The sequence below is a fragment of the Triturus cristatus genome, chromosome 12, assembly GCF_964204655.1.
Source record: "Triturus cristatus chromosome 12, aTriCri1.1, whole genome shotgun sequence".
NCBI classification, from domain to species: domain Eukaryota; kingdom Metazoa; phylum Chordata; class Amphibia; order Caudata; family Salamandridae; genus Triturus; species Triturus cristatus.
In genome coordinates this window covers 547,542,546-547,560,969 of record NC_140595.1, presented here as the reverse complement: position 1 = coordinate 547,560,969, position 18,424 = coordinate 547,542,546, and the positions used below count along the sequence as shown (strand labels likewise).

The window sequence follows — 18,424 nt, the reverse complement described above, 5'->3', positions numbered from 1 at the left end:
TGTTTCGCCGTGATCTCGCTTCTAAATCCTCCGTCTTGTTTTTGAGCGCCTCCAGCAGCCTTTCCGCCTCCGTGCATCTTTGAGCTGTGTTTTGTGAGGCGTCCTCTACCGCTCCGAGCCGGGTCTCCGCCTCTGTCAGCCGCTCGCCGTGCCCATCCAGTTTGGCCGCCATGTTGTCGACCCGCAGTGTGATGGTGTCCAGTTTACCATGGATGTCCTGCAGGCTTTGCTGGATGGCCCGCAGCGCCTCCGCCATGCCTGAAGGAGGCAGCTCACCCACATCCGTTGTTTCATCTTGCGGCGGTGTAGCGCCCTTGGGCTGACGCTTAGTTTCAAATGCCAGCTTAGTTTGCGATTTGTCCGGCTTCCCCATCCCTGGTCCTTTGCCGGCCAGCGAAGGTCGCGCTCGCAGAAGTATTGGGCTGCGCTGTCCGCTCCGCAGGCGTGGTGTGTATCAGCCCGGCAGTACAGCGTGTGCAGATTTCAGCACGTCTCCCCTCTCCTGCACCTCCGCTGTACGTCGTGGTCCACCACTTGTTTCCAGCCGGTGCCACCCAGCTCCACCAAGATCCTACTGCCACCCAGCATACGTTATCCGAGGAGTAGTTTCACGTGGCCGCCTGCTCCTCAGCGGCGCCGTAAGGACCCGGCTGCCCGCATGTCACCGGGCATCCCCAATGGCGGCCATCAGCGCACAGCAGCGGCAGCGGCGGTGGTCCCGTGTAGTGGCAGTCGCGTGGTTCAAAGACCCTAGTCGAGTCTTCACCAGAGCCCCAGAGCAACAGAGCAGCCTCAGCCTCCACCGCCGGCTGCCCCCCGGCACGCGATCGCGTCGGATCCAGACAGCCAGCTTTCACCCCCCCCTCGGGTAGGTCGATATGTGGGACTTCGTTAGGTACTGGCAGCAGTCCCAGCAGAGGGCTCGCAGGGGCAGTCAGGGTCAGTGCAGTATCGCTGTTGCCATCTCCGACTCACCGGTGTGTCCAGCGCATGTCTCCTCAGCCAGAAGCACGCAGCGTCCCATGCGTGTACCTGGCCAGCCACCGATCAGCCAGTCGCGGCGTCCCTCAACAGCGGCTCTGTTCCGATCTCCGATCTCCCGGGCGCCGCCATCTTGCAAGCCGCTGCTCGCGCCAGCCGTCGCGCGGGGGATTTCAAATTTCTGGGGCTAATCGGACGCCCTACCGTCTCTCACTCGCTCCATCTGCGGAGCCCACCTTCCGATCTTTTCTGAGACGTTTGCGGGCCTCAGCACCCCGCAGGTCATGCCATTCGCGCCATTTGCTCGTCCCGTCCGGCGGAGCTGACTCAAAGGGCAGCCATTTCGCCGTGCGCCCTCTAGCGCCCCCGCACCGCAACATCTTTAATCGTCGAAGGGTGCTGGAATTGTTCAAATCACAGAGGCACAAGGGCTTCGATGCCTCGTCAGGGGTAGTAAGCGCTACATAAAAATGTAGTCGGTGGGATCGATCTGATGTCATTACAGACTATTGATTATACAGCAAAGCACTCCCACTTTGACCCAAGCGTTAACACTGTAACTTATTATGTACACGCCATATCCTCCGCATACAGCAAAACAAGAAGAGGTGGGCTCACCCTCGTCAGCATGGGGCTGCCAGTCCAGAGGGTCAAAGAGCACAGGGGTCACCCGGTAGTACCTCACCGACCATCCTGGTACTTCACCCACTTGTCCCCAAGTCCAGACCACAGCGGCCATGCAGTTCCCAGCTAGCTTGCCCTACCCTGCACGTAGAGCACCAGCAGGGGGCAAGGTCGTAGATGGGGGCACTTCTATGCGTTCCTATGCCTAAATCAGCTGCAGCAGCAAGATCACAGCTGCCACAAGATAGTCTGGTGCAGTCTCTCCCAATAGCCCCCTGAAATGCAGCCTCGGTAAACAAGGTTGCATAACCGGGGGCAGCAAGTGAAGGATTCAGCAAGTCTAGCCCTGCGTTGGTAAGCACACTGGTATGCACTGTTAGGGTGTGACCGCAATAAATGCCCCGACTCTCCAACCTCCCTCAAACACTCATGCATGGAAAAAAATAGTTGTCTGGCAAGTTGAACATTGTACTGCTGGGCCGCCCTGTTGGGCTAAGCACTCCTATGCGTGCTGTGCACGGGACGCTACGATAATAATTGTGCGAAGTAGCTCACCCCACAGCAGCGTGGTCTCATCAAGGACGTCCCCCGTCATTGAAGTGAGAAGGCAGGGTTGCCGATCGGGCCAAATCCGATCGTCTCTCTGTAGCCATTTGCTTTTCGGTAGAGGGTCCGAGGTTGTGGGTGAGAGTTGCCCTTTGCCTTTATAACGGCTCTGAGTGGAACTCTAATCTACAGTAGCATTACAACTGTTTTAGTAGCACAGTAAGAAGGCACATAAAGTCCCGCTCTCTACAAGGAGATTTGGAAATAAATTCCTGTACCCTAACATATTTTCATAAATTGACAAATTTAGCCATTTTACAGCGCAGAAAAAGCCACAGATTTTTTTTAGGGGATTCTGAAAAGAAAGTTGTGAAATATACCATAGGTTCACTAACTGGCAGACCACCAAAGACTCCACAGGTGACCTCTACAGCTTTTATTAATACTGGCAGAGGGACAGCTTTATTAAGTTGCCATGGGAGCCTTAGGCTTCCCCAAAAATTTGTAATATAAACCGTGCTCGAGTCGATAGTAGATGCTGTCTATCCACTATTTTCAGAGGGTAGATGCCGTCTACCCTGCTGAAAAGTTCTCGCTTTCAGTGGAATGCCACCTCATATGCTGAACTGGACCCAGTGTCATTTTCAGACATCGGGACACTTTCAGCAGTGCCTGTAAGTTGTCTGCTTTTGTTCCAAGCAGCAATGTGCAGGTGGGGAAAGTTAATGAGCGAGAGGCCTGTTAGGCGTGCAGAGGCCACTGCTCAGCCTTTCACACCGACCCTCCTATCTCTGCCTATCAAGCCAGGACCTCATGCCCCTCCCGACCCTTCCATGGCCATCTTGCTTGCCACCTGTTGATGGCTGGTCAACCCTGGGCACGACCAGTTTTGTTTCCATGGGATTATCACACGTGTCCTCAGACTCCACCCTCCAACAACTGCTTGTCACACCGCCTACATGTTACTCCTTTAGCCCGCTAACTTTCCCCTATTCAGGTTTTGACAGTATATATATTTTTTTTAATAGTATAGAATTTAACTTATCACACTTATGCGGTACCCTTCTAGCCGTGCCTCTCAAAGCCAGTCCTTCCTCCCTTCAGCACGCCCGTTGTCCTCCAAAAGAGCAACCTAATTATTATGGGCACCCTCATGTCTTCTGCAAGGCAGTGTTACTTATTTGAAACTCGCTGTAAAAGTTCAAATATCTAAATGATGTGTTTGTAAATATTGTATGTTGGTAATGTACGAAGTGCTCTGATTTAGTCAGATAGTGACGTGGCCACATTTCATTATTATTTTTTCGGTGTGTTAATCTAATTGGTGTAATGGAGGTAAAATATACTGCACCACCTAGAATGTGTTTAGTTAACACTCAGAAGTGCACAGCGTGAAACGGCATCCTTGATGACCTGGATGAAGCTGATCGCCCTATGGATACTGGCCCGCTCTGTACCATACTCCCTTCTCAATTTTTCATTAAACTTTGCTTGTTTTAAGATACATCTTGCTGTAATGAGGATCTAATCTACCTATTTACACAAGCTGAAAGGCTGATAATTGACAAGGAAACAATCGAAAACAAATGCCTGAACCAGTCAAGTACTCTGATTTTGCCCAACTGTATTAAAAATCAATAAAAACATATATACAAAGAACTTCACAAACCCCAACCCCCTCGATCCTCCTTCAGGCCGTTTGCATACTGTCCTCACAACATTGTAGAAGCCTTAGCAATCCTCATCTACCGCCATTTTTTAATCATCCAACATGGCAGTATTAACCCTAACCATGTTTCTTCCAACTTAACTGGTTAACTCTGTCACCCTATGGAAAGCTGCTGTTGTAATTGTCCTCTCTTTAGTCCAATCAAATGACAACGGCATTTATTTATTAACACTTTGTACTTCCAGTCGTTGCTTGCAGGATTTCAAAACGTATAAATAAAAGCCATTGTCATTTACGATCCCAATAGCTCAAATTCTCGCGAATGCCAGATCTGTTGCATTGCAAATGCTTGTTTCTTTTGTTGGATGTCTATCACTCAGGATCAATGGGTATTCAGTTTAATCAAGTAAGGGTATGGTCTAAAACTTCCTTCAGTTCCACCTACGTATCATCCAAGATTTCAAAGGCCATCTCTGGAAGAGACTAAGAAACCACTGTGAGCAGCGATCTAGCTAGGCCTGTGGACAAAGCCAACACAGCGGGCCTACTTTTGGTAGCTCATAGTTCACAAAAAGACCAAAGATATCATGGCATTGTTCCATCTTTTTGACTTGACTCCGTTCCTCTGGGTAGATTCTTAATGCATAAGATCTCTATCTTTGATACTGTGAGCCATCAAGATAAGGAGTTGAATGACTTCTGTAGAACTTGAGAAAGATTTTAATTTCTGATCAAGGAAGAGCAACGCCATTTCTTTAGATTTGCCATTGTCAACCAGCATTCTGAACACAGATGTCTACCATGAGACCTGTGCACTGACCCTACAGCTGTGGTTTTTAAACATTTTACTTCTGTGGACCCCCACTTAATCATTACTGAAATCAGGGACCCCCACTGAATCATTATTTAAATCCGGGGACCTCTAATAATCATAACTGGTAGCCGAGGCCCCCCATCGTTGGCTTTTTCGATGATTTGAACCTCCTAAAAAAAATTCACAAATACAGAAAAGGCATTCTTCAAACAAATACACAACTAATGAAATATTTAATTTAATTCTGAAACAAATATAAAAAATTTATATTAATAGGAAGGTTTGAGCTTTCTTAAATTTAATTGAGGTCTCTCCTTGTCCATACTGTATTCTGATTGATGCACTTGCAGTACTCCCACGAATCAATATGAGGATTCTATCTTAATTTTCATCTTCCAATGTTACATTTCTTCACATTTACAGAACGTTTTAAACTTTTCAGTTTTCAATTTGGTTCTTATATATATATTTGATTATCTGTTAATATTCTGTCACGGACCCTCTGAGTAGGCTTTGTGGACCACCCAGGGCCACAGATTACAAGTTAAGAACCACTGCCTCACCGTGTTTAAAAAGGTTATTTTGGGTCCTCATTACTAGTGGCCTAGTAAATGATATATGTATCACAAGTGATAAAATCCAATGCTGCTGAGTCGAAATGTATCGTGTGATAAACACCAGTCAGTTATGACTTTTAGGGGAATAGCATGCTACTGTTGGTGATTATCGCACCAAAAGTCTCATGTTCCTGTAAATACTGGACATTTTGCCTTCGACAAATACCAACAAGTTTGGCCTGACAATTTTCCACAAAACCCATAATTGTGAAATGTGGGGTAACAGAAGTTACCGCACAAATTGCAAATAACCAGACTGCTTGTAATGAGGGCTGTAGTGGTGGTTGGCAGACTTCATCTTCAGAGGCTATATTTATTCTCTTATATACAGATGACTTACTATTTTAACCTGAGGTACTCCTTGCCTGTCAGGATCACCCCTCTTCTGGTTTGCAATACAAAAGCTCTTTATCATCTGAGACTTCTCATTAACCAGCAGAGTTCTTTACTGGTTCTGTTTCATAAGTTCAAGGTAGTATATACAGTGATAGATTCCTCTGTGAATCTTATATTTTCAAACATTTCTAACTCTGGACCGTATTGTCACCATGACAGAAGGTGAGGTAATTACCATTATCTCCTCTTTCATACTCTGAGAAGTTAATGTGCTTATTCTTTTTGACCCTCCTCAAAAGTATGCTATTGTTATAAAGTTTGATATTTTGCAGTAAGTCAGCTAATGCATTAATTCTTCTAACTTCTGCTTGCCTTAACAATTATGTTGTCTACATATGTATGCTGCCACCTCAAGTTTGCTTCAGTGATTTTTCACTTGCCGATGACTCGCTTTTGTTGTTTGTGAAAACACTAGTAAAAACATATATTCAAATAAAAAAAATGGTCTCAGTGTTTCAGGCATGAACATATTTCTAAGTTTCTGCAACTTTCATGTGTGGCATCATAGAAGTGAATTGAAGGCAGTATGCTTCACTGTCGTACCTACGGCTTCACTTTGGATGATGGTCCTTGTAGAAAGCTGACTCTGTATATACTATACCATAGAAAGGTATAGTGTGCACAGTCCAGTGAATCCCCAAAGGTATAGCAGAGGCTAAATTAGGTAAGTACTAACAGCTCTCTTTGTGGTAGTGTGGGTGTGCAGTTAGGCTTATCCACAAGGTGTGTTAAGCAATTATTGTATTCACTCAAACAAGACTGATGGCACACTCAAAGCCTGAATCCAGACTAATTAGGTAAGTTTAAAAAAAGTATACTTTTGTTTTATTTTTAAAACAAAGCAGGACTTTGCACAGGTAAGTAAAATATACTCTTAAATGCAAGACTTTACAAGGATATGCAGTTGTGGTTGAAATTGCACTTGTTACTGGTTACGGCTTAGCTGCCGGCCATTACTCTACGGACGTGTGAGATGATACAGTGGACTTATCAAGGTCCTTTTTAACATATCTGCGATGACCTAGACCGAAGTGACAAATTAATTTGTGGAACAATATAAAGAAAAGGATATAAGCTTTTTACGGACCGGTTACTTCCTCACTCGACCGAGGTGGCATTAAATCCATACAATATGCGGAATTACTTCTTATTACGGAAGCGTTTATAAACCTAACCGGTTCAAGAGGATTCGGTCTTGCCTACTATCTAATTAGAGCCTTGATAAAGCCCAGGGGGTGAAACGTACGTCGGCTGTTGCTGTTCTGCGTGTTTTGAAAAGTGAAAATAAAACTAACAAAAGGACCTGATTTGGGACTGTGCCTGGCTCTTAATTGGAACGACACTTGACTATTGGTTCAACTGGATTGTTTTATATGGGAGGTAGAAAAATACTTTTTTTCTTTCTTCTTTCTCGTTATTTTTTCTTGATTTATGTATTGGATTATAGACATAATGAATGGGTGTGCTCTGGTGTCTTATGGTTTAATATTGTTACAGGTTGGTATTGGTTCAAAAGGCAGTTTCAATTACACAGTAACTACTTTTGGAATACTTCTGGATTACTTTTAGATTACATCGAATACTCGGGGTGGAATGCCTAGATACCACGCCGGGGTTTTCACAATACGCAATAAGTAAGACTTTTAAAGATTTGCATTGTAGTCACATTTTCTACAATACAAACATCAGTTCAACACAACATTTTTAGGGACAAAAACACAACATTGGTCCCTATGGGAGAAAAATTGCTATCGGTTTCACTGGTTAGTACTCGAATCGCGAGTGGGAGTTTTGGGGGTTAGGACCAAGGTTCCCCAAGGCTTAGGTAGGCACTCATGTTGCATCACTACTGGGGCGGCCGGGTATAGAGTGCAGGGGCCCAGTGTTTGCCAATGGGGCTAAGGTGGCCTTTGGTTAGAGACTGCTTACTAGCAGGCCACTTGGCTGTGGGAGCAAAGCTCCTGGGATTAAGGTCAGCACTGCAGGGGCCAACAATCCGCACAGGCGCTGCACCACCAGCGGCACAGATGTGGCTGGGTGTAGTGTGCCAAGAAGACATTGGTGACCCTGTGGATTCCAATGGAGGCCTTCGTTTTGGTAAAGATGTTGCATGCTCAGGTAGGGAGGCTTCCTGAAGGCGACCACCGGCTGGAAAAGTAAGTTGGGTTCTTGGGGGATGCCCGGACTGCCGTTGATTGGGCCACCCAAGGCCGTGGGGCGTCGGGTGCAGGCGTCTTCTTGAAGGAGGTCGGGGGATCACCAGATCACAGGTCATGCTCACTGGGGAGACCTTCTCACGGTGTTGGGCCACTCGAACTTGGCCTGTGGGTATCCGGTCCAGAGTGGTGCAGAATCGCAGAGCCACCTGGATCCGGATTCTGGGGATGAGTTGTGGCTTGAGCAAATCCAGTGCTCATGGGAGATGGGGCCTGTTAGATGAGTGCAGGGCTGGTCCTCCGGGCTCTGTTAGTTGCTGGCTGCTGGACTCGCCGAGGTTCATTGATGTAGACAGGTTAAAGTCGGGCCAAAGCAGTAGGTGTCCTCTTCTTCATGGGTCAGTACGGCTCTTCCATCCTTCTTATTTCTTACTCGAATCTCAGAAAGCAAGGTTCAGTGTTGTCCCTATATACTAAATTTAGGGGGCATTAAAAGGGGGCGGGCAGGTCGGGACCAATGGGTCCCTTATTTGGGGTGGGTACACCCCCTACTATGCCACCCTCCAGTGGAAGGGGGCATGAGCTTCTCCCTACTGGGCTGGGTCCCCTCATCCTCAAGGTGGAGGGGACTGAGAGGTGTGCTTCACCTTGCCTCCCCCACATGAGGAGTGGGGTTGGAAAAGGTGGGCACACCTCTTTTCCTAGCTTGGTTTTACCGCAGATTCCCCCCCGCACAAAGTGGGGGGCAGAACTGGTGGGAGCCAGTTGCTGTAAGCAGCAAAAGGCAGGGACAGCTTCCAAAGTTGGCAGTCCTTGGAAGTTTTCCCTTTGTGGACCGAGCCCATCCTGGGGGAGGAGCCATGACACCTCTGCCCAGTATGGGCTTTGTTTCTGGACCCGGAGAGCAGAGGCTCTCTACCCAGGGGACCAGAAACCTGTCTGGTGGTGGCAAAAGGTGGACAGCCATTCAGGAACCACACCATGGCTGGTCGTTTTTCAAGGGGCATCTGTCGGATGCCCTCTAAGTGTATTTTATATTAAATACCACACTGGCATCAGTGTGGGTTTAATGTAATGAAACGTTTGCTACAAAACGTCCCAGTTTTTAGTAGAGCCATTATGGAGCTGTGGAGTTCGTAATGACTAACTCCTAGACCATATCGTCTTTATGGCTTTACTGCACTTACAATGTCTAAGAATGGACTTAGACCATGTAGGGGTACAGGGCTCATGCCACTGTACTCTCACCTGTGGGCTAGTGCAACCTGCTAGAGGGGTGGCTTATCTAGGCCTCAGGCAGTGGGTTATAGAAATGGCACACAGGGATGTGTGCCATGTCGACTCTTCACTTTTCTCTGTTACAAAACACGCAGCCTGCAATGGCAGTGTGTGTGGGTGTTAAGGTACAGGGCCTCTAAGGGTGGCACAATAGGTGCTGCAGCCCTAAGAAGCCTTTCCTGGTCATAGTGCCCTTGGCACCCATGCTACCTTTTACAAGGGGCTTACCTGTGGCCAGAGATATGCCAATTGTGGGTACAAAGGTACCGTTTTTGGAAAGAACACGGGCCCTGGTAACCTGAGTGGCAGGGACCCAGGGCACATAGTCATGTTGCATCAGATGTCAGGCAAAATGTGGAGGGAACCAGGCAAAATAACTCTTTCCTACAGTCCTCTGGTCCCATTTGGCTCAGAATTGCAGTCAGGATGTAGAAACTGAGCCCAAAAACAGTTATTTGCAAAGATGTGTTGGAATGTCTTCCTTGGTGGTTAATAGAGTTCACCAATGGCCCAGTTTTCGGCTCTACATCTCTATCACAGTGACTACCTATTCCTCTTTTTTTAATGGGGCACTCATTGCTATGGTCTTCAGTCCATGGCCTTTGGATTGTATAGGACAGAGCTACTTTTAAACACATAGAGATCAAGATAATTTTCTAACACCTCCAACATTTTTTTTTTTTCCTCTCCTCCTGGTAAAGAATGATCTGGCACGTTTGCCTTCTGCGCCAGTTGAACTCTCCGAGTCTGTTTTGCCTCTGGCTCAGCTTCCGACCCAGAGAAATGTGCTGGCCCCGGGTCCTCGACACCCATACTGACTCTGTTGACACAGGAGGAGAAGGAACCAACGTCGAGTCCTAATTGACCTCGAGCGATGTTGCACACTTCCCTTTTGGCATAGATTCTGATGAGTTCACTCAGTCCTGCTCTGATGGTAGTGCGTACGATGACTTGCATAAGGATATTGGCATCAACACTTCTCCCGAGGTAGTCCTTTTTTCCTCTTCCCTGACCCACCACAGAGGAATCTGCTTCCTACATATGCATAGGGCAGCCTAAGTTCTTGTTATCAAACTCCCCACCATGGAGGTCTAAACCAATGTTCTGACTAATATCCTACAACCAGGCCAGACTTCTGCTGAGTCTCTCCTCCCATTTAACGAGGCTTTGAATTACACTTTATTAGGTGCCAGGGACAAACCTTGCTCTGGATCCCCTGTCAGCTGACAAGTTTGCAAGCACCATCGTCCTGCTCCAGTCGATCCTGCTTTTTTCTCACAGCATCCTTCGCCAGATAGCCTTCATGTTCTGGCCTCCACAAGTCGGTCTCATCCGCACAAATTTCCCACCACTCCCCCCTGACAGCGAATCTAAATGGGTGGTCACATTTGACAAGAGGGACTTTTCTTCCAGCAGCTTAGACCTCCACCCTGTCAATGCCAGCTGCTTGTTGGGCCATTAGTCCCATGCTCTTTGTGATTCGGTAGCTCAAGTCCTCTCTGGTGTTCCTGATGACTTTTGCCCTGTCTTGGCACAGGCAATTGAAGATGGTTGTGATGCGGGCAAGTTCACATTTCATTGTGACTTTGACACTACTGACTCCCTCGGGCCAGCTATCGGTACTAGTGTTGCCATTTGCTGCCATGCATGGCTGTGATCTACTAGGTTCTGTGGTGACATCCGGACCTCCCTGTACCTGTACCAACGTACCTGTTCATGAATAAGGCTTATTCTGCACAGTTTTGTATGAGGCAACCCTTACCGCCAGCCTGTGCAAACCCTTCAGTGGGCACTGCAATTTTGCAGTTGCGGCCGAGGTGCCCACCGCTCGTGTGGCTAAGGATAGCTTTTTGTCCAGCCCTCCCTGCAGCCACATCGGCCAAACCTCTTTAGCGTGCCCATAACGAGGCATGGCCATCCAATGGGAGGAAGAATCCAACAATTCTTTCCAGGTTGACAGGAGGTCACGTCGGATATGCAGGTCCTGCAGATCATTTGCAGGGCGTGCCTTCTCCCATTCCTTTCTTCCTTTCTTCTCCACTGTACCTTCTACCTCCTTCCTCCCAACAACTGATGAAGGACTATCTCTTCATTTGTGGTAGAAAGTGCAGCCCTTTTGGCCAAAGGGGCTATCGAGAGTGTGCCAGCGCCAGAAGTAGCGTGCGTGGTTGCTATTCCTGATGCTTTCCGGTGCCCAAGAATGGACAGAGGACTCTGGCCTACATTGGATGTGCGCCCTCTCAACTCTTTCCTTCAGAAAGAAGTTCAGAATAGTCACCCTGGCCCAGGTTTTGTCTGCACTTGACCCTGGAGACTGGATGGTTGAGTTAGACCTGCAGGACGCTTATTTTCATTTTCCAGTCTTGCTGGTCCATGGGCACGACCTGCGGTTCGTGGATGTACAGGAGCATTTCCAGTTGCTGTGCTCCCCTTTGGCCTTCCCAGTGCCTCTCGGGTGTTCACAAAAGTGATGGCTGTGGTGGCAGCTCATCTTCAGAGGTCTGAGGTACCAGTCTTTTCCTACCTCGGTGACTGGATGCTGAGGTTGTCAGCCTCCTGCAAACCATGGCGATCCCCTATCTTCTTTGGGGTTCACTATCAATGCGCCAAAGTTACACCTGATTCTTTCTCACATGCGCCACTTCATCTGAGCCATTCTGGACAGGGTTTGGGTTTGTGTCTTTTCCCCGGGAAAGAGAGTCCAGAACATTCAGCAATGATCGAGATATTTCAGCCTCGGTCCTTGATTTCAGTGAGGTCGACTCTGAAGCTGCTGGGACTGATTGCCTCCTGCATCTTGTTGGTTGAGCACTCCAGGTGGCATATACCGGCTCTGCAGTGGGGTCTGAAGTCCCAGTGGGCCCAACATCAATGGGACCGCTCCAACCATGTTTAGATGTGAGGGGGCCTGCAAAAGATATGCAGTGGTGGGTGCTGGACTGCAATTGGATCTGTGGCAGACCTCTCTCCCTTATCCACCCTTGACGGCCGTTTGGGAGAGGTAGAGATCAGATCCCGCTGGCTCCGGCCCATATCAACCTTCTGGATCTGAGGGACATCCACTTGACACTGAAATCCTTGCTGCCATCAATCCAAGTAAAGGTGGTACATGTCTCACTGACAACCCAACCGCCATGCTGTACTGCAACAAACCAGACAGAGTGGGGTCTTATACCATGTGCCAGTATGCCGAACGTCTCTTGAAATGGCTGAACCACCAAGGAATTTTCCTAGTGGTGAACCACCCACTGGGTTATTGAATACTAGGGCAGATGTGCTCAGCCATCCACGTCTAGCGGATCACAAGTGCCAGTCACATCCGGAGGTGGCTCAAGGCCCCTTCCGCTAATGGGGAGGACCTTGGTTCAATGTGTTCCCCACCTTGGAGAATGTCGAAGTCTGTACGTTGCAGATTCCAAGGAGTCACTCGGTCGGAGACGCATTCCGCCTCGTGTGGAACTGGGACTCCTGTATTCCTTTCCGCCAATACCACTCCCGCCAGAGTTCTCAAAAAGATCATGACAGACTATGGCTAATTCATCCTAGAGGCTCTGGATTGGGAACGGAGAGTATGGGATTTAAAACTCCTTGGGTTGAGGATCTGTTCTCTGAGCAGGCTGCCTCTCTGGAAGGACCTGCTGTCACAGTAACTGGCCAAGGTTCTGCACTTGGACCTTCACAATCTCCACCTTCATGCTTGGAGATTGGGTGGCAACAGCTGCCACCTTCGACCTTCCTCCGCAGGTGGTTGATGTCTTCTTGGCAGCCAGTTGATCTATGAAAACTGTATGTGCCTGTCGTTAAGACAGATTTGTGGTCTGGTGCAGGACGTACCAGTTTATCCTCTTCTGTCCAAGTTATCTGTCATTCTTTTGTTTGTTCTTCCTCTTGCCTGGCAAGGCTTTGCTTTTGCATAGTAAAGGGGCATCTTTTGGCCTTCTTAGCATTGTTGGATTAGCAAGCTCTGCTTAAATCACCAATTGTGATGTGATTTTTTGAAAGGATTACAACATATGTTTCACCCTTCTCCATTTGTTATGCCGCAATGGGACCTTAATCTGGTCCTGACTTACCTGAGGTGAACTCCGTTTTAGCCACTTCATTGCTGTCTCTTATGGCTCCTTACCATCAAGAGTGTGTTCTGCATTGCCATCACTTCGGTATGGCTAGTGAGTGAGCTTCAGGCTTTTTGTATTAATCCACCTTACACTACCTTCTTCCCAGACAAACTAGTTCTACGGACTCGGGCATCCTTCCTGCTGAAAGTTGTCGCCACTCTACGTCGGTTAAACCATCACTCTGCCAGCATTCTATGCTCCGTCTCACCCCTCTAAGAAGAAGAGAGTCAATTGCTTGGACCCTAAGAGACAAGATTGCACTGACCTTCTACATCAATAGTACAAAAGAAAACTGGGTGGATGATCTGCTCTTTGTGAAGTTCACTGGAGTGAAATAGGCAAGACAGTGCAGAAGAGAACAATCTCCTACTGACAGTGCTCTGCGTTAGGAATTGCTACACATTGGCTAAGAGGCAGCCTCCAGAAGGACCGGGTGCTCAGTCTACCAGGGCCAAAACTGCTACCACTGCGTTAGTACCTGGAGCCCCTGTCCTAGACATCTGCCAGACAGCATCTTGGGCGTACCGCAAGATATTCAGGAAGTGCTATTGTCTGAACAGTCTGGTTTGCGGATAGGCGCAGTTTGCCCGCCTGGTCCTGCAGAACCTTTTTGGTTTGAGTCCACTTACAGACCCACAACCAGGTACTGCTTTTGGTATCTATTTAGAAGGTGAGTAATCTGCAACCAGAAGTCTCTGTTAGAAGTCAAGTTACTTACCATCCGTAATGCCCTTTCTATTAGAGACTCTATTTAGCCGTAGGATCGTCACCGAGCCTCCCACCCTCCCTATTCTATGATTGAACTCTATCCACTAATAAAACCCCAAGTCTAGAAAACTGCACACTGTCTGCCTATATGCTTTTGGGGCTGTGCATCTGGGGGCATGGACAACTCCGAATGCAATTGAGAGCACGTGGGAGTGGCACCTATATAGACCCCGGGACCCATTTGAAGCAAATGGGATTTGGAGGAATGAGAAACGAAGCGATGCGAGTGGGTGGTTTAAGGATGAGGAGTTGACATATAGGATGCGAGAGAGATGAACTAGGATGGGGACCGCGGCGGATGGAAAGTCAGTCTGCCGCTTTTCCGCCTGTCTGATTGCCGATGGGGCGGATAAGGGAGACAATATGGTGGCGGTGCCTTGCAGGCAATGCCATCCATATTATCATGGGCATTCTGAAAATCCTTTCCATGGCGGCATCGAAAGACTGGCGGAGATTGCTTTGGGGGCCCGTTATGGGCCCCCGGGGGGGGGCTGCACCTCTGGCGGTCGGTCCAGTTTACCGTTATGGTTGCCCGCCATCGTAATGGGCGTCTAAGAGCCAAGAATCCCGCTAGGATTTAGTCGAACCCCATTACCTGAATAGTGAGAGTGTGGGACTTCGTCCTGGACTTGAGTTGGACACCCCGCATGGGATAGTCAGACCACTGTCAGCTGGAGCGATTGCATGTCGGAGCCGCAGCGTTTCTGGTCAGCGTGTCGACCTTGAAGACTCTGTTCCCTCCTGCCTACTGATAGCAAGAGGTGCTGTATTTATACAGTCCATATGCATGTGTTAGCCATTGTTCAGTAAAAGGATGACATTGTGGATTAAACCTTGTGATAGGAGAGGTGAAGTATACCCCCTGGAGAGTGTTCTCATAAATTATTCATATGTGCTAAGGATGACGTCTTAGCAATATCAATTGGGAAAAACCCACCCTCTGCACGGAACTAGGTGAAAGGTTTAGTCCTTAAAAGGCGTTAGTCCTTATAAGACTCAATGTGCCTATAAGGCATTCTGCCCTTATTTGGAGTTATATCCTTATAAGGCTCGTTCGTATGAAATGAAGGGGAGATGATGTAGGGACAGTTTACGATGTTCCCTAGACCTATATTAGGGCACCGATATGAAATATAACAATATGAGTAAAAACATATTTTTAACGGAAGGCCACCATTGATACAGATCTTTACCAGAGCTGTGATAGACTGACAGTGCTCTTCCTTACCTAGTTGTACATTGCTTCAGAAAACTAAACAAACACTGTAATTGTCAATCTAATCATCTATGACATCCTGCTCTCATTCATTTAAATTGGGTTCTGTGTGGGGTCATTTTAGCATATACCAGTTTGGATTTGTATTCTTACTATATCTTTTTTTTTTTTTTGTCCTAGATATTGCTTTTTCCAGAAGGCACTTGTACAAACCGCTCCTGTCTCATAACTTTCAAGCAAGGTGAGATTTTCATAATACAGGTTAGTTGGGTCAAGGTGTTTGTGCAACAGAATATGTAATTACTGTATGCCTTGTGTCTATATTGTTCAGAAACTTCTCCCGGTGGAGAAAGAAACTGTATACTTTATATGCATGCAAGGTTTGTCTTTATAAGATATTAGATTGACCTTCTTTGCACCTGGGTACTATTTCTCCCCCCCCCACCAACCACCACCACCCTACCTTCCACCCCATCTTTCACCCCATTCATAAGATATCTTTAGTTTTTTTTTTTTGTTTTTTTTTTTACCCGGTGCTCACATTCTCACTACATGCTGTACTTTTATTTTTGTATATGTTTTCACATCTTTAGTTTTCCTTTTGTCAATCTTGTTCACTGGGCTTCAGGTTACGCTTCAGGACAGGGATTTCAATTTGTTTTTCTTGTGCATACCTGGAAGTCAAAACTTGTTAGTTCTGCCATCACGTCTCTGGGTGCTAAACACCCCAGGCTCTCTTTCATTCATCCGTGGACATTAAAGAAAATCTACATGATCCTGTTTTTGGACATTCTACTCTTATCCGCTGCCAAAGCTGTGGGATTTTTAGTAGATGAAATTCATGGTAAATAACTATCAAAGAGAAAGTCTTATCATTCTATCATCTGATGGTGAAGAACAATGACCATGTCTGTGGCTAAAGCATTCTATTTTATACACCAAATTGAACCTGTGGTGCTATGAAAAACTTGATACATAGGCCCCATATTTTGTCGTGTTGAGATCCTGTCAGGATCAATAAACACTATATAAATGCAATACAGTACTGTGGAAATGAGGTCACAGCAGAACGATCTCTGTGGTGCAATCAACTCACAAGAAACAGTTTCACTGTGTGGTTGAGTTCATGTTCCAAAATAGAGCAGCAATGTGATGGATGGAATACTTGAATAGATCTCAGCCACTTGTAATTGCTCGGCTGCATTCCATCCAGTCCATAGTTTTTCGCCCTCCATGCCACTGTAGGTTGGAACAGTCCAGCCCGAACTGCCAGATAAGTTGCTGTTCAGGGAGGACTGGACTGTTCCTATTTGAGTAATGGTAACTAGGTCAAAACAACAATAGGCGCTCTGCAATGAGTGTGGGGAAAGTAATACAACCCAAGTATCTTGAATGGTGCTCAAAGGAAAACCAGGTCGGTTACCAAACAACCCTAATATGCTCCTCAAAAGAGAGGCAAACTAAATCAGCAGAATGTTCCGAGCGCTCAAAAGGTAAGAAACATTCAATGTCCCATCTGTGAGAGGCTGGCCTGGAGTTGCAATTGGACCTCGAGCAGCTCACCAAAAGATGCAGACCACGGTGCAAGCAGTGCGGTGTGGACGAAGATTCTGGTCACTGGAGATGCTTGAGGTTGGGGGTACTTGATGCCCGAAGTTCTTGGTGGAAGGAAGCCAATAAGCCTTTGCAACACCAAGTCGATGCGGTGCACAGGAGTTCGGTTCCTGCGGCTCCCGCGAGGGATACTGGCCTCAAACTTAGTGAGAGGACAGGACAAGCCTCGAGAGCTGTGCAGAACCACCTGTGTTGTTGAACCTTTCAGAGTCCGTAGGAGCTCAGGATCAGCAGACCGGTCAGCTTAGTTGCGGTGCCTGCAGATTCAAGGAAGTGACTCCTTCCCTTCAAGGGAGATTCCTTACGGTGTCTTGGATGCCCACAGGCCATGGAAGGTTTCTGTATGATGCACCGGTCCAGATGATGCAGCAGACAGAAAGGGGGACAAATTCTCATTGTTTATATGAAAGTCAATGTTCTTTTATCTGAAGATACTTCGATTACACCTCCTTTGGTCAAACATGGATTAAAGTGAACTTGTATTCATTAATTTTGGACGGACATTGAATTTTTCTTAGTTTTGAGTGCTCGGATCATTCTGCTGTTCCTATTGGAGCCAGGCCAAGACTGATTTTCCTGTGATTTGCCTGTGGGTGGGTCCAAACTGAGGTGATATTGTGGACAAAAGAACGATGGTTGGGAATGCAACCCCGAGCAATTGCCAGTGGTTAGACTTATTTGAAGAATTCCTCCCATAACCTTTTGTGTGTTTGCTGTAAATCCCTAAGTGGCAAGGGTATGCTCAGACGTGGATCCTGTGCTCACAGTGCCACCAGAACTAAGCTACACTTGACTGACCAGCCCCAATCAAGGCAAAACTGAACTTGGGATGCTTGTTTTCCGGTTCAGGCAGGATGTGCCTTGACATTTCGGGCTGGACTGTCCCTATTGGAGAATGGTCAATACTGATTTCCTTATGACTGGGTCCAAATTGATGTGGTATGGTCTACAAAATAACCATAGGTTGGCATGCTACCTTGAGCAATTGCCAGTGGCTAGACTTTTGGCAAGCATCCCTTCATCCATCTTTTGTGTGTTTAATTGGCCTCAATATACTGCAGTAGACTACCTCTTGCCTAAAATAGAGAGAATGCCCTAACAGCATAGGGTAAGCAATGGAAAGGTTGAGGCTGTGGTGCAGCAAGTGGCACTGTTTTGGCGGTCTGAGAGAGCCCAATATACCCTTATTGTGATGGTTATTTAATACTCAGTTGATAGACAATAGTCACTTTTGCTTGCTTTCATCAGAGCCAATGACACCCTTGTTACACCATTGGCTCAAATCGTACCATTGAATTATAGGCTAGCAAAGGCTTTGTAAGTGTGCTCAGGGCCCTAGGGCAAGGAAGGAAAATGAGCCACCCTGCCCCTGACAAAGCAGTACAATGCAGCCTTAATTGAGGTTGAAGAAGCCCCTTGGCACTAATGCCAACGCCACTGCACATACTGCATTATTGATCGCACAAGGAATGCAGCCCTGAAAGATTGCCAGTGGCTAGACTTATTGCAAGCATTCCTCCTATTGCCTTTTGTGTGCTGTAAATCCCTAAGAAGGTAGGGTGTGCTCAGTCGTGCATCTCTGTGCAGGAAGATGCTTAGGTTGCAGGTGTGCCAGCACTCTGCTTTG

At 47.2% G+C, this 18,424-nt stretch overlaps 1 protein-coding gene across 2 annotated transcripts in view; it reads left to right on the top strand.

The window, feature by feature from the left end:
- The window catches only part of LPCAT2 (lysophosphatidylcholine acyltransferase 2), a 211,308-nt gene that overhangs the window by 75,068 nt on the left and 117,816 nt on the right, over positions 1 to 18,424 (top strand). For both annotated transcript variants that reach the window (XR_014971930.1, XM_085636920.1), the window contains exon 5: positions 15,364 to 15,424. Coding sequence is in view for 1 of the 2 variants with exons in the window: in XM_085636920.1 (XP_085493046.1) it covers positions 15,364 to 15,424 (61 nt within the window). In the remaining variant the exon portion in view is untranslated. The remainder of the gene's footprint in view (positions 1 to 15,363; positions 15,425 to 18,424) is intronic.